Source organism: Colletotrichum gloeosporioides, assembly GCF_011800055.1.
Source record: "Colletotrichum gloeosporioides strain Lc1 chromosome Unknown consensus_50, whole genome shotgun sequence".
NCBI lineage: Eukaryota > Fungi > Ascomycota > Sordariomycetes > Glomerellales > Glomerellaceae > Colletotrichum > Colletotrichum gloeosporioides.
The window spans coordinates 1147248-1174938 of NW_025544695.1; the positions used below are offsets into that span (position 1 = coordinate 1147248).

Consider the following 27691-nt stretch of genomic DNA (forward strand, 5'->3'; position numbering starts at 1 on the left):
TGGAAGGAGAAGAATGAAACGTGGTTCTGTTTAATCAAAGCATAGCGATGGCGTTGGGTCCGCGGTAATACCATACAAACGTGGTGCGGCTGGAAAGGGGGCCTCCTTGGTCAAAGTCGAGCTTAATGATTGTTTTAATTCGTTTGGTAATGACACAAAGTGTTGGACTCACACACTGAACTTGATTACCTATGATTCTGTCTCTCCAAGATATTCTTTCGTCATGTCGGGCCAGAATTCCTTCTCAGCGAGCAGGACCTGGTTCCAAACCGCCAGCGCGCGCTTCTTCAACTCCTCTTCGCTCGCCTTCCCCGCGTCCACAGCCTCTGCGACGCCATGTTCGATGGTCACCCTCATCGCATTCACAAACTGCCAGAAGTCGTCATTCGTCCAGTTGGGGATGAAGGCGTTCCTCAGCGCCCCGCCATCCGCATCGTCGCTGCCGTCCTTACCCGCCTCCAGCGCATCCTTCACGCCCGTCCACGCGTCCAGGTAGCACTTCTCCGTCGCGTAGAACAGCACCGCGCCCTCGAGCCACGGCAGGACCTCCTCCCCGGTCTCGAAGCTTGCGAAAAGCTTCTCGAACCGGTGCAGCCCCTCGAGCTTGGCGGTCGGCTCGACAACGCCGTCCTTGGCGGGCAGGTCGAGCTCGAGGCTGTATTCGGCCGCCGTTTTAAAGAAGAAACCCAGCTCGCGGTTGATATTGACCAGAGCGTTGGTGAGCCAGATGATTAGTTTTTGAGTCGTCGTCAGGTCGTCGGGAACGAGATCCGGTAGGTGGACGGTGCTGAGCAGCCGGCCGGCGCCCCGGATGTAGGAATGGATGTACAGCCTGTCGTTGGAGAGCCAGTAGCCCAGGTGCGTCTTTGAGCACGTGCCGGCGGCGGCGGCGGTGAGGAAGGAGGACTGCGTGGCGAGGCGGTAGCCTTCCGGGTCTGAGGCGATGAGGTCCTCCGTGAAGGTCATTGTGTGTGGTTGACCAGGGTCTGTTTGCTGGGAGGACTTGTAGCTGAGTGGTTGAGTTTGACAAGTTTGCCTGTCCGGCTGAGTAAGATTTTGCATTTACTCAAGTTGAATAACGTCGGTAGGAAGTGCGATCAAGCTTTCGGTCCAGATGGCGCTTACATTACATTACATTTGCTTCTTTGCGCCATTTAGAGTGAGGAGGCGAATGAGGGTAATGACATGACGTTTGTGTTGGAACGCGGCGTTAGTAAGCCTTGGCTTGCAGAGTTTCGCGGTCCGCGATAGGATGGCAACAGTCCTTTTGCTGGAACTGTGAACGCTGTCTGCATGTTCGAATCCACCGTCCCGCACGGCGGGAAAAGTACAGAATATACATCGTTTATGGTCATGTATTTCCCAAAGGCTATATCTACGCAATGCCTGCTCATGGTATACAATCCTCCTCGACACTCAGGCGCCCTAATAAAACCCGGAGGAGCGCCATGAAACACCGACCATCCGTCATCAACACCTTAAAATATTTTTCGTTTTCAGTTCTTTTTTTCTCTTTCCACAATGGATCCACAAGTCTTTTGATGCATAGGTATTTCCAAAACTCCCCGCTTTGTACAGAATAATCCAGAAAGATACTTTATCGGCTAGAAGAGACGTTGCTCAACCAGTCCGCCGGCGCCGCCGAGCCCTTGTATGCGAAGCCGATGACGAGCAGCAGAGTGATGAAGACAAGCAGGGCGAAGAAAATTGCGCGGCGGACAAGAGGGGACAGCCGGCCCTCGTCAAGAGTCTGAGAGTTCCAGACCCCACGAACCTTGGCAAAGGCGCCCTGGCCCGAGGTCTTGAGCTGTTCCCATCCGGTCGAGTAAATCACGAGGCCGAAGAGCGCGACCGAGTAGCCGACGAACTGCATGAAGGTGATGCTGGTCTTCCAGATGAGGACGGAGGCGATGATGAGAAGGATGTTCTTGAGGATGCCGGTGAGGGTCATGACCAGGCCTGAGGTCTTGCCGATCTGTGGGGCCTGTTAGCGATACGAGTTGTGGGATTCGAGGCTGTGCGAAACTTACGAGGAACACACTGGAGACGTTGAGCATGAAGGCGACCGCGGCGTTGAGGAGGAGCATGCTGACGCCCGTCCTGTGCAGATCCTCAACGTTGAACTTGCTGAACTCGCTGGCCCAGGCAACGAAGAAGTTCATGACAGCGCAGACCGGGGCGTAGTAGTACAGACTGACAAGGGGGTCCATCTTCTGCGCGCTCTCGTCACCCTTCAGCAGAACCTGAATCATGACGAGGCGAATGCCCTCAAAAACGATGCCGCCCATTTGGAAGATGAAGCCGATCCAAGAGAACTCGATCTCGCCGAACGAGGCGAGGGCCACACCGGCTACGATGAGAAGGACGTTGTAAAATGTCTTCATCGAGGGTTCCGCGACGCCCCAGATCCAGCTGATGATGAGAACGGCGACGGGTGCGCCAGCCTTGAGCATCTGAATGAATGAGACAGATAGGTAAAGGTAGACGAGGTTGGAGCAGACGAGGGAGCCTGAGTACAGCAGACCGATGGGGACGATGGCGCGTAGGTAGACGCGACCGGTCATCTTGACCTTGTGGCGGCCATCGAGGAGGCTTGTGGTGCGCGCCAGCACCTGGGTTGCAAGAGTTGAAAAGACCAGATGCCAGAAGGTGAGAATGACAGCTACATGATGTTAGTGAGTCCGGATGAGAAGCGCGTGCCAAGAGTGACGAGGTGTTCACTTGGCGATGAGAGTTACATACGATATTCTACGTCGCGGTTAGCTCATGTTTAAGTCAAGAAAGACGCGTTAAACTCACTAAAGCCTGCCGTGTCAAGCAGCCATTTGTTGAAGAGAATGGTCAGATTTGAGAAGAAGATCCAACTCCTACGCGGCGGTTAGATGAGTTGCCAAGACTGCGTTGTTGAAGGCGACGGTGAGGGTGTCTAAACATACGCGATGAAGAAGGCCGGGTGAGCGGCCTTGGAGGCCATAGGCTTCTCCGTTGTCGGGAGAGTGGTCATGATGGCTGCGTTTGAGAGACTTCAACTACAAGAGAGCGGGATGCTGTGTCCAAGAAAGGCCAAGAGGGTTGGCGATCGGTGTTGTCGGGGGTCGGAGGTGGGTGAGATGCGGCGACGGAGACGGCGGATGTGGGCCGGAGCGAGTCGGGGGATCGGATTGCCCAGAAAAGATGGCGAAAAGAGCGGGCGTAACGATTCGAACACCACCAGAGAAAAAAGGTTGGAAAGGAGAGAAAAGGATGGTGGGTGGTGGCAGCTGTGAGGTTCACAATGAGCCGCGTTGAGAGGGAGTGGGAAGGAATGGAGGACGAGCAAGGAGTGAGGACGAAAGGGTGAGGTAGGGTAAGGGAAGCTGGCGACAGGCCGGAGGAGGAGGAGAGACAAGAAGTGGAAGGCTTAAGGTAAGGTAAGGCAAGGTAAGCTTAGGTACTTCTACTCCAAGTCCTCAAGCGTTGGTTGGAGCCTGTTGGTGTCGCGCCGTCTGGTGCTGGAGCTTCTGCGGCGCAGGAACCCGAATGAGCCCCCCTTTCCCAGGCTCCTTTCTCGTGTTAGGTACCGGCAGTACTTGTCTCCAGGCACTTGGGTACAAGGCAATGCAGGCGGTACCTCTCTGGACAGCGGGCTGACGGGCACCTGAAAGAAGGGCTGGGCTGACTGAGGGGTAAAGGGGACTTGGGGACCTCTTTTTGGGAGAGGAGACGCTAACGTCGGGCGGCGGCGGGCACGTGGAGGGAGCGACGGCGACTAACACAAAAGGAGGCCTTCGCTGTTAAACCCCCGTGTCTTGGCCTTCTTTAAAGGTAGACCAGCTCGGCAAGCTGCAAGTCGTCGTTGGAGGAACCAGTCCACGATGCAGCAAGTATCCCGTTTCGGCGAGTGGTCTGTAGGCGAGCTGACACTGCCGTTCAAGAGTCATCAATCAATCAATCAGGCAACGATGGTAACGAGACATCCGCCGTCTTCTTTGGGAGTCTGCTGCGTCAGCCTGGGTATGTCCAATGTCAGTTTCGTCCTGATCGTCGACTGAAGTCGTACAAGGGGATGCCATGTGCGACTCAGACCCAGCGGTGGTGGTGGATGTCACTGACGGTTCGAATGCGACTTTAGAGGAAGGCAACTCTAGAGACGGGAGGTGTTCGGACGAGGAAGGGAAGTCAAGACGGGGTTGACAGCGGAGCGACGGTCCAGTTCAGCCCTGGCGACGATCTGAGTGAGATCCGAGGGCAAGGTAAGAAGAAAGGTATGGTTGTACTTGGAGAAAAGAAAGTTGCCCGGAGCTTTGGGTGGTGAGTGAGTGAGTTCCGGCAGGCGAACGAGACATTGCACACAAGCACAAGACACACTGCCAGAGACAGACTCAGTGCTGCGATCGCACAGGCAGGGGGAAAAGGGGACACACAGTTTCCCCGTTCATCAACCAAAGAAAGTTTGTTTGACCGGGCCCCGCGATTGCATCGTATTGATGAGCTGGTGCTAGGCCAGAGCCTGTGCCGCAACACCCAGGTTGCCAGGACCCCGGACTTCAAACGACCAACAATAGCGCGCGCGCGCCGAGAGACCCGGCTTGCCGCTGAATTGCTTGCTGCTGCGAAGGCTGCTGGGGTCTCGGTGTCATGTTTTTATTTAATTTAAGCTCTGCGGACAGGGGTTGGAGGCTGCAACTAGCCCGAAATGGACCGGTGGGGATTGCTCTTCGCCTGTGCTGCTGTGTATTTTGCATGGCTGCGCGCTTCTCCGTTTGCGAGGGAGCGAAATTGATACTTGTAGGCAATGAATTTATTTCACTTGCAGCGAGGGTGAGTTGCGGCGTTGTTGGTTGACTGCATCCCGTCCCTTGTGACGAGCCTCGGACTCTCTCTTGGGGTCCGAATCATAGTTGCATTTCAGGGCAGCAATATAGGGTCTTTTCCCCTCTAAAAAGGAATGTCGCCCATGTGAAGAGAAGAAGCTTATTCATATTGCCGTCCAGATAACGACTGCGTTGGTGACCTTACATTTGAGACGCCGCCCCTGAAACCGCCCCCATCTCCCACGGCCGACAACCAACAACCTGAGGTTTCTCGTGTGTCTTCCCACGCTGACAGCCAACAACGGCTCTGGCTTCTGTCAACCACCATGGAAAACCGCCAAATTGACCTGCCACTTTCGTGCGACGAGTGTGTGGGGGCAGCCGTCGTCGGCACGAGATGCCTATTCTAAGGACCTGAGTGTCCATCTCGGCGGTTGAAGTGAGGCGACTAAATCACTGAACAAACGCGATGGTGAGGCACATCGCCAAGAGTTGACCAAGTTGTCTTGGTGAGTCGAGAGACTGCAAGGATTGTTACTCGAGCAGCCAACTAACTGCCATCAGGAGGAACGTCGAGACACCACGGAACGGAACCGGGCAGATAGGTCAGGTATCACACGATACAAGGAGCGGCATGCATGAGTAGGTACCCAAGAATAATTTTGAGTTTACTGGCATTAATGACAAGCCAAAGGACATGTCGCTGTTCCCGATGCCGACTTACGACGCCATCACTCTATCGCCGTCACGCACAAGGCTCGCAACGACGGGGTAGCTGAATCTCAGCTGCATGCTGATCTTGCACAGCCAAGAATGCGACGAGCTGTTATCTATTGGGGTTGAAATCGACGTATATGCATAGCTCGAGTTGGGAGCGTGGACCAACTCGTTGTAGAAGTCTGCTGTGAGCCCACGGCCCCCATCGAACCCTTCAGAGTTCAAGTACTTCAGGCCACACCCCTCATCGGCCCATGTATTTTACCTCATATTTGGCTGGTACGCGTGTGTCTCTTCCCCTCACATCCTCTTCATCCGGCGTCGGTCATTCCTTCTTTCATACCGAAGCTCACCTGGATTGAGCAGCGTTCGGGCGTTTCTTTCACTCTTTTACCACATTATATTGTTATAACACACCTTGCCTGTCATGAAGGCATCCGCTTCGTCTCACCAGATCAAGTATCTGGCCTTTCTTGCCTCAGCGGTCTTCATCTGGTTCGTTTGGCGAGTGAACGCCCCCTCGGAAGTGGCAGACAGGGTGCGCAAGATCGCCTCCCAGTACAGCTCGCCGCCCAGCGATGGCATCGACACCAGCACGGGTCTCGCCAAAACCGAGATCCTCTCGCCCGAGAAGGCGGAGGAGTACTGCGACCACTACCGCCTCAAGTCCATGCCCGAGGACTTCGTCCGCAAGCGCAAGATCTACGACCTCCTCCTCGTCAACACCGAGATCGAGATGCTCGAGCTGCGCCTCGGCCAGATGGCGCCGTACGTTGACTACTTTGTGATCCTCGAGTCCGACAAGACCTTCACGGACCACCCCAAGCCGCTGTACGTCAAGGACAACTGGGACCTCTTCAAGCCCTGGCACGACAAGATGATCGTGCGCACCATGGACCTCGAGGCCATGAAGGACGGCTCGACCTGGGACCGTGAGAAGCTGAGCCGGAACGCCATGTACGAGCAGGTCATCCCCGGCCTGACGGGCGAGCAGGCGGCCTCCGAGGACGACATCCTTCTTGTTTCCGACGTCGACGAGATCCCCAAGCCCGAGGTCCTCCGCGCGCTGCGCAACTGCGAGGTGCCGACCCGGGTTACGATTCACTCCAAGATTTACTATTACTCGTACCAGTGGCTCTCGAGAAACGACTGGAACCATCCGCAGGCAACGCTGTTCCGCGGCAAGGATACCGTCCTGCCGGACGATCTGCGTTCAAACGCCAACGATCATCACTTCAACCAGGGCGGGTGGCACTGCAGTTACTGCTTCAGCACCACTGAAGAGATGGCGCAGAAGATCAACTCGTTCTCGCACTCCGAATTCAACAAGCCCGAGTTCAAGGACCCGCAATGGATCGTCAAAGTGGCTCGGTTGGGTCATGATATGTAAGTTCTCCTGTCAAGGCATCCTTCAGAGCACGTTATTAACGACACTGGCACAGCTTTGGCAGAGGCGACTCCAACTTTGACCGCATTGAGGTGAACCATGACATCCCGGACTACATCAAGCGATACCCCGACAAGTTCAAGTATCTGGTTGACCGCGATCCGCCCAACGCAAACTTCAGGGACTATCAGACCAGTCTAATGGACTGAGCTGACAGCAGTGTTGGGCTTGTGATTGTAGAGTGATCTGATACTGGAAGGGGACCCAGGAAAGACGGGATGACAGGCGTTCGGGCGCATCATTGATATGCGGGCAGGCAAGGATTGCGATAGAAGGGATTTTTTATTAACCATTATTTTTGAAATATCAATTACACTGCAGTCCCAGTGAGGCAATCTATGTCACCATCACAACTTCTGTAAAACTCCCATCCACTACTACACTGAGTAAGCCCAACGGGTATCGTTACACTCGGTTTCGCTCCCATCGCACCGAAAAGAACCAAAGCAGCAGCAGGAGACGTCCGAGAGGCCAAAATAAAGTTTCCCCAGACGGAACCGCCGGCAACTTCCTGAGACGTGACGCCCATTCAGCAACTCGGAAAGGCCCCCCACCTCCACGTCCCATATCAGGCACTCCCATGACTCGGCGTGCCTAATTCCAGCAGAGCCCCTCCTCCCCTCCATCAAACTCGCGCACCTCGATCAAACTTTAGTTGAACAAAGTGACCATCACCATCAAGTCAAATTAGCAGTGAAAAAGGTAACCCAAATGAAGCCAAGACAGCGAACCACAGAGCGAATCAGAGAAGGTGGGTTTCTCCATCATTTACTTGTAGCTACGAAGAAAAGTAAAGAGAAAAAAAACTTCAAAAAGGGTGGCCCTGGAATACTCTATTGCAATCCTTATCTAACTTTACAGATCCGAGACTGTCGCAACGGTGACCTGCCCTACGGGTTTCAAGTCGACGAATGGGCTGAGGCTGGGGAGATTACCGCAATACCGGCGGGAGAACCTTGAATAATCACAGCCAAGACGGCGTACACCAACGGCGTCCCAGGTAACGCGCAGCAAATACTCGGATTCCAGCGGACGTCTTTAAAGTCCATGCCTCCGACACTGAAGGGCCTTTCCTTGACTCGCGTTAGGCGCTGTCATCTGGGACCAAGGTTTGGGTACCCTGCCTTCGAGCAAGGAGGGTGCATTTCTCTCTGTACTTGAAGCCCTGGGCGATGATTAAGCGAGAGAAATCATCGCATCATGGACTCGGCTGTTCGAGGACCGGGATTCCCCGCCGTTCGTTAAGCCCTATCGTGCGCCGTAGCCGCCCGATCATCCTGCACCGGCACCCGGCCCAAGCCCGAATCATGAAGTGGGGCCGGCCAGCTTTCGGCGTCGGGACCGTTCAAACTACCTAGGTAACTTACCTGTAAACGTAGGACGACGAAGCATTGTGGAAAGCATCTTCAATAGTACCATGTGTTTTATACTTGTACAGTTGCTACTTTGCCATAGCTGGTATGAAATTATGAATCCTTAGTACAGCCCTTTAGAACGCCCCCTTTTCCCAGCCTAACCGTTCAGATACCGCGAGAAGCTGCGTTTTGCCTGTTGATTTCCTTTGAAGTCCGTGGGGTATTCAGCCACAGGAAGAGGAACCAGCGGCTTCTAGCGGCTTCTGCTCCTTCTTCGACTGCGGCTCCGATCCCTCCGGTCCCGGCGTGATGAGAGGCTCCTATCTCTCCGGCTACGGCGGTCCCGATCGCGATCTCTGTCACGGTCACGGTCTCTATCCCTGTCCCGATCCCGGCGATCTCTGGACCTGTCCCTATCACGGTCTCTCTCGCGGTCGCGGTCGCGATCACGGTCTCTATCTCTTCGATCTCTGTCTCGATCACGCTCTCTGTCGCGATCCTTGGCCCGACTTCTGCTCCGCGACCGGCTGCGGCGGCGGTCTTCACGATCATCACGCGACAGATCGTGCGGCCGCTCCCTGTCTCTACCGGGAGGCACGTACCGATCGATCTCGTCCAGATCTCGCTTCCGTTTGGCTTCTGGAGACCGCTCTCCTGTACTCCTCTTGTCGTCGATTCCTGGGACGGGCATGCCCTTCTCACGAGCCTCGCGCTGTGCGGCCAAGTATGCCTTGGCTTCCTTCTCCCGCTTCCGAACCTCGTCCATTTTTGTTGTCTCTCTAACCTCCTGTTCCTTGTCCAGTTTGGAGGCTGACCTGACTGCTGAAGAAGTGGGACGCGACCGTGACCTACTCTTGCGGTCGCGGTCCCGCTCCTTCTCTCGGTCCCTAGCCCGATCAGGAGAACGATCTCTTCTGGTGCGAGAACGACTGCGATCCTGACGAGCAGACTCGCGCCTCTCGCCCATGGGAGATCTGCTGCGGTCTCGTCTTGCCGTGCGTGGTCGAGATCTTGAGCGAGACCGTTCGCGCCTGTCGGATCTCAAGCGAGAACGGCTTCTATCCCTCCTCTCCACCCGAGTGCGTGAGCGACTCCTTTCACGGCGCTCTGTCCTAGTTCGGGAGCGACTTCTGTCCCGTCTGTCATTGCGCCGATCCCGGCTGCGGTCCCTAACGCGAGATCGGGAACGGCTCCTGTCGCGACGGTCGTGTCTTGTGCGAGAACGGCTCCGATCGCGTCGAGTTCTGGTACGGGAAGGAGAACGAGTCCTATCTCGCCTCTCTGTGCGTATCCGAGATCGACTCCTATCGCGCCTAGGTCTTGACCGGGAGCGAGATCTGTCACGTCTGTCGCGAGAACGATCCCGGCGGGGTGACCTGGAACGACGATCACGTCTGCGGCGGTCGTCATCATCTCTCGTGCGACGCCTGTCATCGTCACGATCATGTTCACGATCCTTTCCGCCATCTCTCGACCGCCTACGGCTTCTGGTCCGTGTCTCTGTCGGCCCAACCTTTGGCGCGGCAGCAACACTGCCATCTCTTGCTTCTTTCTTTGCCACCGGATCAGAGGGCTTTTTGGATTCCGAGACTTTTGGCGAATCGCGCGAAGAAACCTTCTTGATAGGCATGATAGCAGACGCTGGTGCCAGCTTTCTAGGCGGGGGAGCCAGCGCCTCATCAATTTCCATCTCGGGTTGCTTCGCTGCGCCGTGGGTGCTTTCGCGCAAGAGATCCAAAAGGGCTTCCTCTTCGAGCCTCTTCATATCTTCCTGGGTGAGGTTCTTCTTGGCCTTCTCAGTCTCCTCTTCTCGCTGTTTCCGTCTCCGTTCCCTTTCCTCTTGCCGCTCACGCTCGCGCTCGGCATCACGTTCACGGTCACGTTCGCGATCGCGGTCGCGGTCTCTTCGACGGCTGCGGCTTCGACTCCTGTCGCGGTTCCGGTCTCGACTTCGCTCCCTGTCTCTTTGTCTGCGGCGCTCGTCTCGTTCGGCGTCTCGCTCAGCCTGAGCCTTTTCCCTAGCGGCTCTGCGGGCGTCTCGTTCTGCCTTGCGCTGCTCCTCCGCCTTTTCGCGCTCCTTTTCGACCTTCTTTCGCTCCTCTCGAGCGATCTTTCGCTTCTCTTCCTCGATAGCTAGCTCCTTCTGCCTTAGCTCTTCGCGTACTCTCTCCCGCTCAGCTCTTCTGCCCATAGTATCTGCATGGTATTCCTCGTCTGTTTTGGCGCCTCGCTGCTGCTCCGCGGTCGCTTCTTCCTCGCCAATGTCGGCTCGACGAAGCTGGCGCATTCGCTCCTCAATCGCCTTCTTATCGATGAGCTGCGTAATGACTTGCTCAGCCTTTTGGTAAACGCCAGATCGCTCGAGAGCGCCATCAATAAGGGCAGCAGCCTTTCCGCGGTCGAGTGTGAGAAGTTGGTGGGGGTTTCGTTGAACCTCGTGTTCGGCGACCTCGAGGATGGCTTTCGTAACTTGTTCCTCGTAGTCCTGAATCGTCCGTTAGCAGGAAAGCCGATGGCCAAATGAGAGTGCAGGCTTACGCTGGCAGCGAACTTGTCCCACACTTCTTTACGAATTGCGTCGTAGCCTCCCTTCTTCTTGAAGCTGTGCGCCAGTGAATCGATGGCAGCTCGGGTGGCAGACGGCAGAGGAAGATCGGAGGCTTTGTACTTCCTGGGAGCCGGGGCATCGTTGGCGATTGTCGCACCTGCGGCAGCATCGCCAGACCCAGATGCCATGACGGCAGGTAGCGCCGACGTCGCCATTCTGCTGTGACCCCAGTCAGTGGACGTAGGTATTGATATTCGCGCCGCCGGTCGGGGGTGTCGTTGGTGTCGCAGAACAGTGTCGTTTGCGCGCTTCGCAATCGATCGGTGGGTTTGCCTGCACCGCGAGCCACATGAGCTGTCTGTCGCAAAGGCTTTCGTCTATCCCCTTTGGCGACGGCAACAACCTGATGCGCAGGTTGTGGAGCGAATGATTTGGAGGAAGAAAGAGCTCGAAACCCTTGCTTCTAGAGACGCGTTCAGAAAGCGCCCCAGATGCTGATTTCTCAAAGTCCAACAGTGCAAGCAGTTCGGTCGGTGGAGCAGACAAGGGGGTCACAAACTTTAGTGGCACCTCTATCCCTGTTCAGACCGGATTGTGGTCCGAGCGCTACAAATGCAGGCGGCTTCATTTCACACTTGGCGACTTCGGTGCTTGGAGGTAAGCAAACATGTATTGAATCTTTGTATGGTCCAGAGTTCTCTATGATTATGAGGTGGCAGCGCCACGGACTAACATCACAGACTAAAGTCATACATAACTGTGCGTTTTGAGTGTGCATCGACACGGCTTAAGTAGATCTTCGGACTTTTTGGTTCAACGAGCAGCAGCAACGTACCTTGCGAGTAAACTCACAACTAACCTAGTTTTGATGGAAGTATTCTGGACACTTCAACAAATCTTGAACCATTACATCTTCAATTTAAGTACCTCTCTGAAAACAGCATAACCTGTACAGTGGCGCACTTGTATGGTACATCAAACTCGTAGATGCACTCCTCGAGACCCCGTCAATCAGTGAAGAACATCAGCCTCATCCGCAAGAACAACTTGCAAAACGAGACAAGAGGGTAGCCAGAAAAGCACCGGTAGATATATATTAATGATGCTAGACGACCAACCAAGCGAACGCCATCAAAAAAGCCGCGCCTTTGCTTTCATATTCCCCAGTCTTTTACTCCTTGACCAGGAACTCCTCGATATCCTTATCTTCATCATCCTCCTGCAGCTCAGCTAGTCTCTTCTCCTCGGCGTCAATCATCTTCTTGAGGACGTCGCGCTGCCTCCTGCGCGCCTTCTTGCCCCAGTCGGTCGCCGTCGTAGAGCTGGGAGCGTCATCGTCATCGTCGTCGCTGTTCTCGGGAATCTCGACCTGGCCGCGCAGGGTGTTGGGCTGGACCTGCGCCTTGGGGGCGTTGAGGTCCTCGATGGGAGCCTCGTGCTCCTTCATCTGCTTGCCGCCAGCCAGCTTCATGAGGTAGGGACGGACGAGGCAGTATGCGCCGACGATGATAACGAGGCGGATCCACTTCTCGGGCGTCATGCCCTCAAGACTGCCGCGCAGGTTGGTGCTGAAGCGCGTCCAGACGGTGGACACAAGGTCGAAGATGCCGGCCATTTTGACGGTTTGGTGTCGCAAAGTGGGGGGGATTAAGAGGCAACGGTCGTGTGGAGGAAAGCCCGCCGAGTCGGTTTGCGCTTTGCGAGTTGAGAGAAAGTCGTGCGTTATATGTGATCGTTGCAGATAGTTGAGTCGGGTCAGCCGGATGAGGTGGCGGCCTTGAGGGAATAATAAAAGGAGAATTGATGCGGATGAGGAATCGCGGCTAGAGAAAAATGTCGCGACGTTGAGAGTCGGCCCGCACGGCGTCAAAATTGCTCCAAAGGCCCCACGTGGAAGAACCCGCTAGCTCCGGCCAATTGGTGGGCACGGCATTGGAGAAACGCTGGAAGCTCACACTGGTGCAGCGACTTCCAAGGGTCCTACAGGGGGTTCGCCAGTGATGTCACAGCGCGTTTCTTCGCATTGGAAAACCTCAAGGTACACGCAGAGGGAATACCACTAGAACAGGACAAGAAGCCGCGAAACAAGTTGGCTATTCATCTGAACTCAGAAAGATCTCTAGTATGGATTGATACTTGTGAAATCTATAGGATATGATTACAACATAACAATAATTTGGAAGAAGGTTCCCGCGAGGAAGCACCTGCCCAGCCACCCAGAGCGACGCTTAGTCATCAAACGCGAGATCATGTGATTATCTTCAGTGTTCACGCAGCTTGGTTTATCAACTTGACCTTCAAGGTTGAGCGCCCAACCATCAGCTCACGCAATTCGTGCAATCTCGCTGCTGATTTGACGCGCCAAAACTTAGCTTCTCGGCTGTCATTCTACTTTCATCGGGCAAACAGAGCATCGCAGGGACTGGAGACGCGTCTGTCGCGTAAAGTGGTACGGACTTCAACGCACCTCACGTCTATCGCACTCACGATGGCCGAATCAATGGACGAAGAGCAGCGTGAGGTAAGCGGATTCCACAGCTGGGGGCTTAATTCTGGTCTAATCCGTCATTCAGCGCCTTAAGGCCGCACTCTGGTTCGCCGTTGGCAAAATCGTCGATGAGGAGTCGCTGAAGCAGAACTGCAACGCTACACCGCAGTTCATCGGTGCATTGACTGAGATGGTTTGGTCCCAAATAGGTAAGAGATATGCAAGTATATGCCTATGTGCTTTCCGGGCTAAATTACCCGCAGAGTCCGTCGCCATTGACCTCGAAAACTTCAGTCGACATGCCAGGAGGTCGACAGTGCAGACAGAGGACGTGGTGCTTCTGGCAAGGAAGAACCCCGACTTGTTGGACCTTGTGAAGGAATTTGTTGAGCAAAAGAAAGCCGACAAGCACAAGAAGGGCAAGGGCAAGGAGAGGAGGTAATCCCATAGGCTGGCGGTGTTCGCATTCCCACCATGAAAGACGTCGTAGCATTTATGATACCCAAGATTAATGAATTCAGCAACGAAACAGAGACATGCTTTGCCACTTTTTCCATTCAAGTGATGAGGTATCTCGTAATCCCGCACGTGCTTAACGCCAAATACGCCATTTTACTCTTACATGCCTCAATAAAAACATCAACCCCTGGTCCATGTTAGGACTGTTCTTGTTGTCTTCTTCGTTCCTCGGCTGCTTCGGCCTCGTCTAACTCGTTTAGTAATTTCCACTCTTCTTCAGTGAGGTGAAACCACTGGGCAAGGGACGTGATGATCGTCCAAAGTTCGCCAGCAATTACCAGGTGCAGGAACTCCAACCCCAAAAAGTTGGTGATGCCCTTCAATGTCATACCACTGAAGATATTGATCTCGTGGATATCATCAAAAGGAAGCCCCATCCTGGACCTGTAAGACCTTGCGACTAGTCTGAGTGAAAGAGCCTCATACGGAGACACGAGCACGTAACCAGAGATGACTGTGAAAATGTCTGATGCGAGGCATGCAGGGAGCCTAGTCAGCATGGTGTCCATGTACTGCACGGAGGCGTGGCCGTAGGCGCTATCTGGTCCTGTACTTGGTCGAAGCTCTGCGGACCAGAGGCCTGGAGGCGCATCGGTGGAGTCAGTAGCTTCAACATCGAAGCTGATGAGTGTTGCACTGACGCCTCCATCCTCGTCATCATCGCTACCGTACTCGTCTCCTCTTGCTGAGAATGTGCTTTGTCGGCGGACTGCCTGAACTGGGGCACCGTCATTGGGCTCTTGGGGAACCCCGCCAAGTGCCTCAATTGGCACCTCCGGAATAGCTTCGTCTTGGGGCTGTTCGATTTCCGGCTCTGGGTCCGGTATCTCGGGGATCGGCGCCGGTGGTGGGGGAGGTGGGGGAGGCTTGCGATGATGCACTGTGTTTGGCAGCCTTCCGTAGAACTCTTGCCACAGATGACCAGTCACTTCGGTCCAGATTTGTCCCCAAACAACAAACGAGACAAAGGGAACAGCGTTGATGCACCAGGCGCAAGCATACTGTGCTAACGACTCGACGCTGAAGTCCTTTGGCGGTTCTGGCGCTGCAATAGGCGAAGAAGGCGATCCCGGGATGAAGAAGCTCAGTGACGGGAACCATCTGCTGGATGGTATGATGTCTAGGCGTTGGAGAAACACGTAGAGCTGGAGGTGTACTCGGATGTAGGATAGACCCATGTTTAACCACCTATTCTTCCTTGGGAAGGGATAGAGGTAGTAAGTAGCCATTTTGAAGACGTGACCACCCAGGAAGGTTGGTAAACCAGTACCGAGGGCACTTGCGAGCGAGCGATTGCCGATTTCGTTCTGGAGCAGTTCGAAGAATGAAATGTCTGCATAGCGCTTATACAGAAGAATGCGCAGTCGCATACCGTTGATGCCCCAAACTCCTCCGATCTCCAGTGCTCGCCCAAAGCGAAGGAGCCGAGTGCCCACGGCATCTTCATAGTTGAAGTATCGTCGCACTGAATCAACCTCTGCCGCAGAGGGTGTGTTGTCAGGCTCCGCAACTCCTATGACCTGCATGACCTCGTTATGAGATCGGACCATGTCCCGGTTCATACGCTTGGTTTCGGGATTGATCGGTCGGCCGCGGTTGTCGTATTGTTGCTCTGGCGCCCGAGGATCGGCTTCGCCTTCACCCTCAACAACATCGTCGTATGGCGACCGGCCCTGAGTAAACCTATCAGCTGCGGTGGCCCTGGTGGGTTGCGGAGGTGCTTACCAAGGCTTGAGCCGTCAACGGGCCTTGTCTCGTCATCTTCGGGCACAGATGCGCTCCAACATATGTGCGACAATGTGGTTGACTTGAATTGGTCGTCTCACTGTCGCTGCTTCAAAGTCCCTGGCAAGACCGTTGCTGTCAACTTGAGGGCAAAAAGTGGCCTTGTGGCTGCTTTTCAGATGTCAGCAGCTATAATGCGTTTGAGAGAATGCGCCGGGATGTGCTTCAGTGAAGCAGCTGTCGCTGTCGCTGTCGAATGGTGCCGGGGGTAGCTCCTGGAGCACGAAGTGGGGCTCGGATTAGATACCGCTATCGATAAGCGCATCCCGCCAACAGAAAGAAAAATTTCTGGACTTTTCGCCCGGCAATGCTTATCGCGATTGTTCGTGTTGCTTCTACAACCAACATCATGGCGAGCAAACAACCGTTCAAGACCACTTTCGAACCGGAAAAGGTCATTCGGCCTATCTTCACTGGAGGCTCTGTTGCATTGGACAATGGCGCCAAGATTTTGGCCACACCACTTGGGGAGGACGTGATCTTGACCAACCCCTCTAACGGAAAGCATCTTGCAAAGATCGAAGGCGTATGCGCCCCAGACCGCACTCAATTGACGCGATGCTGACCATGCACTCCTAGGATGGCGAACAAATCTCGACTTTGACCTGTACGTATGCATACCAGCATCATTGAGCAATCTCTAACGCTGAATCTAGTGACGCCCTCCGGGTCTCACCTCATCACCTGCTCCCGATCTTTGTCCATGAAGATTTACGCTCTGAAGACCACCGAAGACGGAACGATCGAAGCGAAGTTGACGAGATCCCTCAAGCCACACGGAACCCCTGTCGTCGTTCTCGCTGTCGACCGAACCAGCACGCTTCTTGCGACCGGAGGAACGGATGGAGCAATTAAGGTCTGGGACATTGTCGGAGGCTACGTTACCCACACCTTCCGCGGACCAAGTGTTCTCGTTTCCGCTCTTCATTTCTTCGAGGTTGCTGCTCGTTCGAACGACCTTGAAGTTGAGAAGGTTGGCAAGAAAGGGAAGAAGTCGAAGCAGGTCGAGGAGCAGGACGACAACTCTACGACGACAAATTGGCGGTTGGTGTCCGGTAGCCAAGATGGAAAGGTTCGAGTCTGGGATCTCTACAAACGCGCCGCTGTTGCAAACCTCGACTCCCACGTTTCCAACGTCCAAGGCCTGGACTACTCCCCCGAACAGAACGCCATCGTATCGGCAGGCAGAGACAAGACGATCATCTGGTGGGATGCGAGGTCTTGGAAGATTCGGAAGATCGTGCCTTGCTTGGAGCTTATTGAGGCTGTTGGTTTTGTTGACGGCGGTCGTCTGACTTACTCCGCGGGCGCCAAGGGCTGCCTCCGTATCTGGGATACTGACACGGGACGCGAGTTGACGAAGGAGCAGCCTGCGAAGGCTGAGGCGGAGGGCATTGTGAGCGCTGTTTCTCACCCCGAGCTTCCTTTTGTGCTGTGCGTACAAGTGGACCATACGCTTGCACTCTACAAGGTGCCCGAGAAGGATGACGTTGAGGGCTCCTTGCTCGAACCATTCAGGCGTATTTCCGGCACCCACGACTCGATCATCGATCTCACCTACCTGCTCCCCGACCGCTCGCTCCTCGCCCTCGCTACAAATGCCGAAGACATCCGCATCGTCTCCGTCAAGGACTCCGACGCCAACGCTACCACAGAGGACTCCACATACTTTGGTCAAGACCTGGCTTTACTGAAGGGTCACGATGACATTATCGTCTCCTTGGATATTGACTGGTCGGGATACTGGGTTGCAACGGGTGCGAAGGACAACACTGCTCGTCTCTGGCGCATCGACCCCGAGAACAACTCTTTCACATGTTATGCTACCTTCACGGGTCACACCGAGTCAATTGGCGCAGTTGCTCTGCCCAAGCAGCCCCCACAGGAGTCATCAGCACAGTTCAAGGATCCCTTGAGCCATCCCCCGCCATTCCTCTTGACTGGCTCTCAAGATCAGACTGTGAAGAAGTGGGATATCCCGAGGGAAGCTCAGCAAGGGAAGAAGGGCGGCCGTGCTGTCTTCACCAGAAAGGCGCACGACAAGGATATCAACGCTATGGATGTCCATCCTTCCGGTCAACTCTTTGCCTCTTCATCTCAAGACAAGATGGTCAAGATTTGGTCCGTGGCCGAGGGCGAAGTCCAGGGTATTCTGCGCGGCCACCGCAGAGGTGTGTGGTCCATCAAGTTTGCTCCTGCCCAGTGCCCCGCCATTCAGGGAGACGAGGGCCAGGTTGCTGGAAAGGGTGTCGTCTTGACGGGTAGTGCCGACAAGACGGTGAAGCTCTGGAGTTTGACCAACTACACCTGCATCAGGACATTTGAGGGTCACTCTAACAGTGTTTTGAAGGTTGTCTGGCTGAACATGCCGAAGCTCGAGGGCAAGGGCAAGAAACAGCTCCAGTTCGCTAGTGCGGGTAGCGACGGCCTGGTCAAGGTCTGGGATGCCAACTCTGGCGAAGCCGAGGCAACGCTTGACAACCACGAGGACCGTATCTGGGCGCTGGCCGTCAACTCCAGTGACAACACAATTGTTTCTGGTGACGGTGACTCCATCGTCACCTTCTGGAAGGATACCACGGCTGAGTCCCAGGCTGCCGCTACGGAAGCCGCTCAGAAGCTGGTTGAGCAGGAGCAAGAACTTGAAAATCACATCCATGCCGGTTCTTACCGTGATGCTATTGTTCTTGCCCTCCAGCTTAACCACCCCGGTCGCCTGCTGAGCCTGTTCACCTCTGTTGTGAACTCTGCCACCCCCGATCAGGGCAGTCTCTGTGGCTTGAAGGCTGTCGACAAGGTGCTTGCTACTCTCTCCGATGAGCAGATCTTTACCCTTCTCCTGAGGTTGCGTGACTGGAACACGAACGCCAGGACAGCTGCTGTTGCTCAGCGCATCCTGTGGGCCCTGGTGCGCAGCTACCCTGCGTCCAAGTTCTCTAACCTTTCAGTGAAGGGGGCTCGCGGACAGAAGAGTTTGAAGGAGGTGCTTAACGCCCTCAAGGTATACACGGAGCGACACTACAGGAGGATGGACGAGCTTGTGGACGAGAGTTATCTGGTGGAATATACCCTGCGCGAGATGGACAGTCTTGCGCCCGCGATAGAGGATGTTGCCATGGACGACGCCATGGATGTAGAGAGAGACGCCATTATGGCATCCTGATCAACTACAGTAATTATAAGGCAAGGTAGTAGAATACTAGACATATTCGTCTTTTATGCATATTTACCTATACGAATGAAAGGGTTTAGCATCGGGACTCGCACTGGTTTTGAGTGCCTCCAGCCTCCTACGTCTCGCAAATTCCGCTATATACTACAGCTAGGCCAAGATGTTGTCTGAACCCTAGACTTTCCCTGAGTGATGCCGCTATTGCGATCTGGTCTTGATAAGATCTGTGAAATCGAATGAGTCTTGCCTTACTGATCTTCCTGCACTGTCGCTTTAGGTGAAACCTCTCTTTTTTTGTTTCTAGCGTTTGTAAACCGAGCACGCGTGCCAGCATACTAAAATATACTTGCGTTTAGAACAACTCCAAAAGGGTTTAGCAGGACATATGCAAGACCTAGTATCCTTAGTAGGCAAATAGCGGGTTCATTGAGTGGAGTTCAGAGACAACGATTCTGTGAAAGCCCTCTCTATAGTCTTGCTAGTATATGCACTTCGCGTGCAAGTTTATTCACTTAAGACCCTTCTTGGGCTTCCGATAGCCTTCGGCACAGCCTTTTCTCTTCTTCGACGCGACCCATATCATGGTATATGCTCCGAAGCCTCCCGAGAACAGAAGTAGTCCGAGGATGATTTTCTCCGAGAATCCTTGTTCGTATTTCTGCAACCTTCAAGGCCACTTTCTCGGCGTCGTCATAATTTCTTAGCTTCTGATGTATGCTGGAAAGCACTGACATACGACTCAGCGTGGTAGGATGCTCTTCGCCTCTGACCTTGCTTGTGAGCTCAACGAGACTTGTGCAGAGCTCTTGTGCCTCTTCTAATCGACCAGTCCGACGGTATACGTCGACAATTTCGTGGACAGCCCGTAGCGTATCAGGGTTCTCTGCCCCAAGTGTCTCCTTTCTCTTCGAAAAAACCTCTAAGCAAAGCGGTTCTGCCTCCTGATGGCGTCCCAGAGCATTAAGAGCAGTCGCTACCATTCTTTTGTCACCTAGTATCAATTCGGTGTCTTCTGATCTCAGTCTTTGGTCAACTTCTAGCACCTTCAATGCTAGTTCAAGGGCTTCCTCCCATCGACCTATAGAGTAGTATACGTTTGTCAAATAGCACATAGCTGCTGTTGTCCGTTTGTCCTCTGGCCCAAAAACTTTGCTGTGCAAGTTTATGGAACGGAGATGAAACGATTTTGACGTTTGGTAATGCCCTCGATAACGAAAAAATTGACCGACATCACGTGAAAGCCAGGCGTCCTCTTTAAGTGGCTTCTCTCTAGTAACTTCCGCGTGCCCTAAAACAGCCAGCGCATGCGGTAGCAGTTGGAGACATACTACTCGGTTTTCGTGTTTCCCCTGTGGAAACACTTTGCACACTATTTGGAGTGCGTTTGTCGCAAATTCGGACATTGAACCCCCGTCAGCAAGCTGTTTTCGAGTGACAAGTTGCACTAGTCTGTGCATGTCGAATAAGTCATCACCAGCCTTGGAGATGAGGGAAAATGCCTGGAGAACCCCTAGGGCTTGGGTGACCTCCAAATCAGTGTCAACTTGAAAATGTTTTTTGGAATCTTCAGCCAGGTCTGAGCCATCGTCGGAGGATGACGCTTTCCGTAGCTTTTCATTGCAGTAATCCCAGACAAATTGCTTTGGTATAGCCTGACGGTCAAAGAAGCTCATCAAATACAACACGTTGCTTGCCATACGTTTCTGTTGCTCAATGTGCTTGAAAGAGATGGCCCATGTGGCTGTCAATGCATGAGGGGTCTCAGTATCTCGTCCGACTGCTTCAAATGGCTCGCTCAGGCGGTCGATCATACTGGAGTCGCTTTTGTCCAGGAGCCCGACATAAGCCTTGATAGATGTTGAGTTCTCAAGGATAAAAGATGCTGCCTGCGAAAGAGCTAGGGGTAGATGTTCAAGACGTGATGATAGAAGTGACGCTTCTGCAGGCGTCACACTTTCATCTCCAAGCAGTGTGCGCAATAGCTGAGTAGTTTCTGTGTCAGTCATCCTTTGAATCTCAATAGGCGGCGGGTTTCCCCGAGTAAGCTTCAGGCCTGCCTGCTTATTTCTTGTGGTGATGAGGACTGATCCATGGGAACATTCGGGTATGGAATGTCCTAAGCTGGTTGTTCGAGGACCGGCTTCGGCGGTGGGGTTTGAGGGGAGGAAGACCTCCGTGTCGTCGGCATTATCGATTACGAGGAGCCATCGGCCTCGCCGCCTATTCTCCAGCCATCCTTTGACGATTTTAAAGATATCAACTCCTTTGTCGTTATGTCCAGGAATTTCACATTCTCGAGCAATATCACTGAACGCCTTCTGGAATCGTTCGACGTTACTCGCATGGATCCAAAAGATGGAAGCGTCTTGAAACCTCTCCTTGAACCAGTAACAGTAGGCCAGAGCGATTTGTGTTTTTCTGAGAGCATTTAGCATAAAGACAGGAAAATGACCAGGAGGGCTCTATACCCGACTCCACCAAGACCATGAAGGGCGACTCTAGAGCGTGGCTTGCTGCCAGGGCGATGATAAGTATCGCTGTGACCAAAAAGATCTTTCACCCGTTCGAGGATTTCTGAGCGGCCAACAAAATCTGGATTTTCAGTGTAGGGGACAATGACTATATCGCGGTTAGTCGAAGGTCTTGATAAAGCCACTCAGCCACTCACAAGCTGGACTTGGTGTCTCTGAAGCTTGGGAGACATGTGTCGTGGCTGTTGGTACTGCAGCGAAGTTGTACATGTTGAAAATCGCCTTGGTTGCGGAAGCAGCCGCCACAGATGCAAAGCCCTGCCATTCTTTGTTCTTGTGACTGTCGGCATAGTCGCAGACCGACTTGACAATTATGCAGGGAATCTCGTCCCATACGCCGGCGCCCTCCATCTCGAAGGCAATAATACCATGTTGCTGCGCCATTCGATCGCGGTGTTTCCCGGATTTCATTACGGTATCTCCTGAGCCCACTGTGCCGACAAATACTCGTGGCGGTGATTTCAAAAGGTCCGAGATAGAATCTTGCCCGCGTTTTCTTCGGTTCTGGGCATCGAGACGCTTTCTGGGTAAGTGAGCTTCTGGATCACACTGCAAATCCGCGCAGGACGCTTTGATGGCTTCGTCGCAAACGCTATCCTGACTGCAGCTGCAGTTCTGCTGGTGCCGATGTCTGTGAAGGTAGTCCGCTTGGAAAAGAACATCTTGCTCGATACCAGGATGAACATACTTCGAGCAAGGGTCATTTTCCACAGTCTTCCGCTGGACTTGTGCCATCGCATTAGAGATTTGATTGCGCAGTTCGTCGCGCCCGAAATCCGTCTTCAGACGAGTGAGAAATGCTCGGATTTCTTTGACGGGCATCCCCAACACATCACTGGCAGTGTTTTTGTGGACCAAATTTGAGGGATACTGACGGCCGTAGTCATACTGAACGACGCTCTCACTGATGATCACGTCTCCTAGTAGAATCTCGACGTCGGGGCTTGGACTGGGCACTCCGCCGCAAACGCCGCAAAGGAAGGCTAGATTGACAGATGGAAAGCTATGTCGAAGACTGGTCGTCGCACTTGCCGCGCTCGTCTTGCCCATCTTATGCAGCAGAACGAGCACGGCATTCTGACTGCCCATTCGACCCAGAGTGTATGAATTGTAGTCGCCGGGTGCCTTGCCGAATTGGTTTCCTGGCCAAATTTCATCGAAAGCCAGCGCGACGGCATCAAATTCGATGGGAATGGCACAAATCAATGCCACGGTAAAGTCTTCGCGGCGACTGGGCCGTGAGCTTGCCATTTTCGATTGCCATCAATCGCTTTGTAGTGCCATGCGTTCTGCGAAAATATTCTCGAGAGACGCCCGGGAGGAGAGAACCGACATGCTCTAGAATGAGGGCGCCTATTAGGTCATTCCGGCTTAGCATAGACCAGGCTGTGCTTTTGCTGCATCTGCGACCTGTTCGTGTAATTGGACCGGCAACTACAACGTCCGCATACGCCACTCAGCTGCATTATCTACTGGCATGACTTGCTCTTGCAGCCCAAGTCGGCGGCATGAACACGGAGATGGATCTCTGACTTGATTCCATTGCTAGAGCATCCATTCTGACAAGGAGGCATCAATATGAGTTTGAACTTTTGATGATGTCGAAAGAAAATATCTGGTGTCACCCCAGCACATCAAGGCAAGGTAGGTAGAAAACTCGGAAGCTCTGGGCGTGGTTGCAAAAGTGGGGCGTGAGCATATCACCCGAGAGACGGGCGACTTTTTTGAGCCTGGAAAGGCACGCAATGGGGGCCGCATCGTTGATCCATCCGCGCCTTGTCCCAGCGTCACATATTCGTACACTGCCTGCGAAAACTGCCGACAACAATCCCGAAACCTTTATATACCCCCACGACACAGCATGGCTTACAGGAAACGTCATGCAGAAGAGTCCCTCGACGAGATCGCAGGTATCGCCTCGCCTGCCTCGAAACGCTCGAGAACAGTCGACTCCCTAGTATCCAACGAACCAATCGAGCAAAACGGGCACATCGCAGAGAGGGAGGAGGCAGCAACACCGACAAACGGCAGTGCAGAGCCGGAAGGGAGACAAGGCGATGGCGACGATGAAAGCGATCTGGACGGTGAGGCACCCATACAAGCCCCCATCCGCCAATCCGCCCCGACAGACGGCTACGACGACCTCTACCTCGACACGATAGACCGTAACGTCCTCGACTTCGACTTCGAGAAGCTCTGCTCCGTCAGCTTATCCAACATCAACGTCTACGCCTGCCTCGTATGCGGCCGCTACTACCAGGGTCGCGGACCCAAGTCGCACGCCTACTTCCACGCGCTCGACGAGAACCACCACGTCTTCATCAACATGCAGACGCAAAAGGTCTACGTCCTGCCCGAGGGCTACGAAGTCAAGTCCAAGTCACTCGACGATATCAAGTTCGTCTCGGACCCACGGTATACGAAGCAGGAAGTCGCCGCGCTCGATCGCACGCCGCTGCGCGCGTCATTCACGCTGGCTGGCAAGGAATACGCCCCTGGGTTCGTGGGCATGAACAACCTGAAGGAAAACGACTACCTCAACGTCATCGTGCAAGCGCTGTCACACGTCGCGCCGCTGCGCAACTTTTGTTTGCTGGAAGACCTATCATCACGTTCTGAGCTGGCGAAACGCTTTGGAATCCTCGTCCGCAAGATCTGGAACCCGCGCGCGTTTAAGGCTCATGTCTCCCCTCACGAGCTGCTCCAAGAGATCTCCCTCCTCTCGAGCAAGCGCTTCACTCTGACGGCGCAATCAGACCCCGTCGAGTTCCTCTCATGGTTCCTCAACAACCTTCACCTCGGACTCGGCGGCTCCAAGACCAAGCCAGGCAGCTCCGTCGTGCAGCGCATCTTCCAAGGCAAGCTCAAGGTCGAGTCGCAAGCCATTACCGCGCGCGCCGACGCCGGTGACCGCCTACGCTTCGAGGACGCTGCCGTGTCAGTAACATCAACACGATTCATGTTCCTGACGCTTGACTTGCCCGCTGCGCCGCTCTTCCAGGACGAATTAGAAAAGAACATCATCCCCCAGGTCCCTCTAACCACCATCCTCTCAAAATACGATGGCATACAGGCCCAGGAACACCTGGCCCAACGCAAGCGCTACCGCCTCCTTCACCCATTACCACCATACCTCGTCTTCCACGTCAAGCGCTTCAGCCAGAACAAATTCGTCTCAGAGCGCAACCCGACCATCGTCACCTTCGACCCCAACGGCCTCGACGTCAGCCCGTACGTCGAGCCGAACCCCGGCGAGTGGCCGCCCGGCGAGCCCATCATCTACGACCTCGTCGCCAACGTTGTGCACGAGGCCGTCCGCGCGAAGGAGGACGTGGCGGACAGCGGGGAGGAGCGCAAGACGTGGAAGGTGCAGCTGCGGGACAAGGGCCGCGACGAGTGGGTTTCTTGCCAGGATCTGTTTGTGGAGAAGGTGCAGAGTGAGCTGTTGTACCTCGGCGAGACGTATCTGCAGGTTTGGGAGAGGAGGCGGACGCCAAAGGGCAAGGGCAGGGCGTAGAATTCCAAACTACATTGTGTATGAAGTAAAATGAAGAATTAACGCGGAAGAGAGAGTGCGCGTTTTTAGAATCTGTACCTTTTTCCAGCGCAAGGAGCTTGGTTTATATCGTTAGTAGGTACGTTGCCGTGATACTTGAACATTCACGGCAAAACGGCGAATGCCAGAAAAATCATTTGACGCTCATTTCGTAGTCATTGAGACTATCCGGTCCAGGCCCCTTTCCGAACCGCGCAGCCAGCTCGTGCCGGTGCTTGCGCCCGACGCAGCAGTAGTGTACACCTCCCAAAGATGATAAGATGGGTTTAGCCAATCCCCCAAGTAACCGCTTGTGTGCAATCCATAAAACAACGTGACCGCTAAACGTTGACCGCTGCCCATTTTTTGCGCCCCTTGAATCGTATCGTTTCCCCCGTCTCCGAGGTCCGACAATAAATTCGAGAAGCACTTTCGTTCCCCCCTAGCCTGCTATGTTGGATAAAAAACGAACAGCAGTCATCATGCCCTCTTGCGACCTGTCCTCGCTTTCTCTTCGTCCCTTCTCCTCCACTCGGTATCCCTATCCCAACAAGGTGTTGTTTTCGTCGGACTTTCGACCCGAATGCTATGAAGACCCGGAAAACGGAATCTGATAGTGTACAAATAAACATCAAAGATGGCCTGGAAAAAAAATGCAAGAAAGGATTTGAACTCGTGCCGGCGTTTCCCCCGGCATGATGCCCGTTGAAGAGGGTTGGGAGGGCATGTGTCGGGGTTCTTGGGAGGTGTGTTTTGGTGGCTCAGGAAGTGGGCTGCTTCTGCTCTTCGCTGGACTGCTTCATGGCGTTGGATCGCTTGTCGTGCTGCTTCTCGCGGCGCGACTCTTCGATGGCTGCCCTGTGCTGGATGCTCTCGTCGTGGGACTTGAACTCGAAAATCGTGTTGGGAGGGCACTTAAGGTAGCTCTTCCACGTCTCACTGTTTTCATGTTAGTGACCATCATTCAGCGGGGCCGACGCAGGTCCACTTACCGAATTCTCAGCACACGTCCACCGGTCGAGCGCGTCCAGATGCTGATGATGTCCTCGCCGTTGCGAACGCTAACCACACCTCCACAAATCTCGTCACTGCAGTCGGTGAAAGCCTCGCCAAGCAGCGCAAACACGGTGTCCTCCCAGTACCGGTCAACGATGCCCTTCTTCAGGCGCAGCACCCACTTGCCACCGCTCCTGTTCTCGTCATCCTCCCAGATGGGACGGACACCCCTCTTGAAAAAGTGGTATTCCCAGCCCACCGACAGCTCCGAAGGTCGCTTGAGGTGCGGATAGCCAACCCAGAACTCCTCCACGCTGTTACAGTGGATCATGGGAGTCAGTGACTTGGCGTACTCCTGGTACGGCTGGCCCTTTGGCTGGGGCGGCCGACACCACGTCACCCACTCGTACTTGAGCTGATGGACGCGGAGGGTCTCAGATGATGTCCGAGTTGAGGCTGGTTGCGAGCCCACCGCCTTCTTCCCCGCCGCATTCTCGGCGATGGAGGCCATGGACGGCTTACCCAAGGGATCATGCGACGACGCGCCGACAGCCTTGGCGCCAATCTTGCCCATAGCCATGTCGAAAGGGTTGCCGGGGGATTTCGGCGTCTTCGCAGACCCGAAGGAAGCGAAAGCGCCGGAGCCCAGGCCGAAGGCGTTAGAGGCAGTCGGAGAAGCCATGCCGCCGGGGGTCGTTACGCTGTTGAAGGGATTTGATTTGCCGCCGTGTGAGGACGAGTCGCCGCCGAATCGTTTGGCGAAGGAGCCGTTACGGTTGGCGTCACCGCCCGGTGCGGGACTGCCATTGCCCGATGTCGAGAGGGAAAGCTTGCCTGAGCTGCACGCGGGTCGCAATGTTAGCGATCTGAAATATGCACAGCGCAGCGACCGGGGTGGCATCAAAATAGAAAGTGCATATCGAGGTCGACCGTGAAGGGGAAAAAAAGAGGCAACTGCACTAGTACCGTGTACTTACTTTGTGCGGCGGGTCCATAGGTTGTTATCCATGGGGACTGCTTTCGAAGACTTTTCTAGATGAAAAACACTTCTATCGGAAATTCGATCCCTCAAAAACTTCAAGGGCGGCGGCACCTCGGTTTACAATTCTGGTCGCAGTTGTGGCGGCTGGGACAGACGGATGAAAATAGGATGCGATGGTGGTCGGGATGGCGGCGGCGGCGGGCGGGCGAGCGGGCGGGCGGTTGAGAGGAGGGCCTGCAGGGGCAGTTTCGCGGCGGGAGGACAGCACTGGAGACTCGAAGGTGGGAGAGAGAAACGAGCGAGCTTCGATTAGGAAGAGGCCGGGTCAGTGTAGGTAGGGTAGGTAGGTGGTATCCGAGGCAGAGGCGGAGCAAAGATGGAAGACGGGGTGTGTTTGTTGGTATCTCGTGCAGGTGTAGTATTCTGGGGGTATTACAGACGGTGGAGGAAAATGCGAGATCGGTAAGGTGCGTGTTTTGGAGCGATGTTTGTGAGACGAAGAGGAGGGCGAATTATCAACTGATGGAGAACAATGAACAGCTTGAAGAGAAAAAAAAAAAAATCATAATGGGGCATCAGTGTCCATCCTTTCTTGACCTTAGTCGTCACCTTGCTATCGATGGCGGATAGAGCGATAGCGCCTCGCTTGGCTCACCCCTGATGACTCCACCACTGGCATCTAAGCCAATCAGAAGTCGCGATGGAGGAGGCGGGCAAGCTGGAACGGCGCACCACAGTGAGGTCACAGCGAATCCCGTCCCCTGGGGCCCGGGGCTGGTGACGCCCATGCCGCCCGCCAACCATTGCGTTGGGCGCGACAGCA

The 27691-nt window shown here is 54.4% G+C and overlaps 11 protein-coding genes across 11 annotated transcripts; 4 read left to right on the forward strand and 7 right to left on the reverse strand.

Moving 5' to 3' along the window:
- Positions 1–189: 189 nt before the first annotated feature.
- GCG54_00000817 (uncharacterized protein) lies at positions 190–966 on the reverse strand (the record flags this gene model as incomplete). The annotated part of the gene is made up of 1 exon (XM_045400949.1): positions 190–966. The coding sequence occupies one exon, from the start codon at positions 964–966 to the stop codon at positions 190–192; it is 777 nt and encodes a 258-aa protein (XP_045263622.1).
- Positions 967–1597: 631 nt separating this feature from the next.
- Positions 1598–3004, reverse strand: GCG54_00000818 (putative sugar phosphate/phosphate translocator; the record flags this gene model as incomplete). Its single annotated transcript, XM_045400950.1, has 4 exons — positions 1598–1975; positions 2031–2662; positions 2800–2867; positions 2937–3004. 4 exons carry the CDS (start codon positions 3002–3004, stop codon positions 1598–1600), a joined length of 1146 nt encoding a protein of 381 aa, XP_045263623.1.
- Positions 3005–5937: 2933 nt separating this feature from the next.
- GCG54_00000819 (uncharacterized protein) lies at positions 5938–7106 on the forward strand (the record flags this gene model as incomplete). The annotated part of the gene is made up of 2 exons (XM_045400951.1): positions 5938–6896; positions 6953–7106. The coding sequence occupies 2 exons, from the start codon at positions 5938–5940 to the stop codon at positions 7104–7106; spliced, it is 1113 nt and encodes a 370-aa protein (XP_045263624.1).
- Positions 7107–8791: 1685 nt separating this feature from the next.
- Positions 8792–11075, reverse strand: GCG54_00000820 (uncharacterized protein; the record flags this gene model as incomplete). Its single annotated transcript, XM_045400952.1, has 5 exons — positions 8792–8852; positions 8915–9199; positions 9487–9739; positions 9795–10797; positions 10851–11075. The coding sequence occupies 5 exons, from the start codon at positions 11073–11075 to the stop codon at positions 8792–8794; spliced, it is 1827 nt and encodes a 608-aa protein (XP_045263625.1).
- Positions 11076–12031: 956 nt separating this feature from the next.
- GCG54_00000821 (uncharacterized protein) lies at positions 12032–12475 on the reverse strand (the record flags this gene model as incomplete). The annotated part of the gene is made up of 1 exon (XM_045400953.1): positions 12032–12475. The coding sequence occupies one exon, from the start codon at positions 12473–12475 to the stop codon at positions 12032–12034; it is 444 nt and encodes a 147-aa protein (XP_045263626.1).
- An 873-nt stretch (positions 12476–13348) lies between these two features.
- Positions 13349–13790, forward strand: GCG54_00000822 (Centromere protein S; the record flags this gene model as incomplete). Its single annotated transcript, XM_045400954.1, has 3 exons — positions 13349–13381; positions 13434–13557; positions 13612–13790. The coding sequence occupies 3 exons, from the start codon at positions 13349–13351 to the stop codon at positions 13788–13790; spliced, it is 336 nt and encodes a 111-aa protein (XP_045263627.1).
- A 214-nt stretch (positions 13791–14004) lies between these two features.
- Positions 14005–15628, reverse strand: GCG54_00000823 (uncharacterized protein; the record flags this gene model as incomplete). Its single annotated transcript, XM_045400955.1, has 2 exons — positions 14005–15540; positions 15593–15628. 2 exons carry the CDS (start codon positions 15626–15628, stop codon positions 14005–14007), a joined length of 1572 nt encoding a protein of 523 aa, XP_045263628.1.
- A 373-nt stretch (positions 15629–16001) lies between these two features.
- Positions 16002–18815, forward strand: GCG54_00000824 (putative U3 small nucleolar RNA-associated protein 13; the record flags this gene model as incomplete). The annotated part of the gene is made up of 3 exons (XM_045400956.1): positions 16002–16178; positions 16232–16259; positions 16309–18815. The coding sequence occupies 3 exons, from the start codon at positions 16002–16004 to the stop codon at positions 18813–18815; spliced, it is 2712 nt and encodes a 903-aa protein (XP_045263629.1).
- Positions 18816–19332: 517 nt separating this feature from the next.
- Positions 19333–22606, reverse strand: GCG54_00000825 (uncharacterized protein; the record flags this gene model as incomplete). The annotated part of the gene is made up of 5 exons (XM_045400957.1): positions 19333–19469; positions 19561–19707; positions 20299–21242; positions 21293–21443; positions 21493–22606. The coding sequence occupies 5 exons, from the start codon at positions 22604–22606 to the stop codon at positions 19333–19335; spliced, it is 2493 nt and encodes an 830-aa protein (XP_045263630.1).
- Positions 22607–23216: 610 nt separating this feature from the next.
- On the forward strand, positions 23217–24872 carry GCG54_00000826 (putative mRNA-splicing protein ubp10; the record flags this gene model as incomplete). Its single annotated transcript, XM_045400958.1, has 1 exon — positions 23217–24872. The coding sequence occupies one exon, from the start codon at positions 23217–23219 to the stop codon at positions 24870–24872; it is 1656 nt and encodes a 551-aa protein (XP_045263631.1).
- A 779-nt stretch (positions 24873–25651) lies between these two features.
- GCG54_00000827 (Eukaryotic translation initiation factor 4E type 2) lies at positions 25652–26895 on the reverse strand (the record flags this gene model as incomplete). Its single annotated transcript, XM_045400959.1, has 3 exons — positions 25652–25829; positions 25883–26725; positions 26864–26895. The coding sequence occupies 3 exons, from the start codon at positions 26893–26895 to the stop codon at positions 25652–25654; spliced, it is 1053 nt and encodes a 350-aa protein (XP_045263632.1).
- Between the last annotated feature and the right edge of the window lie 796 nt (positions 26896–27691).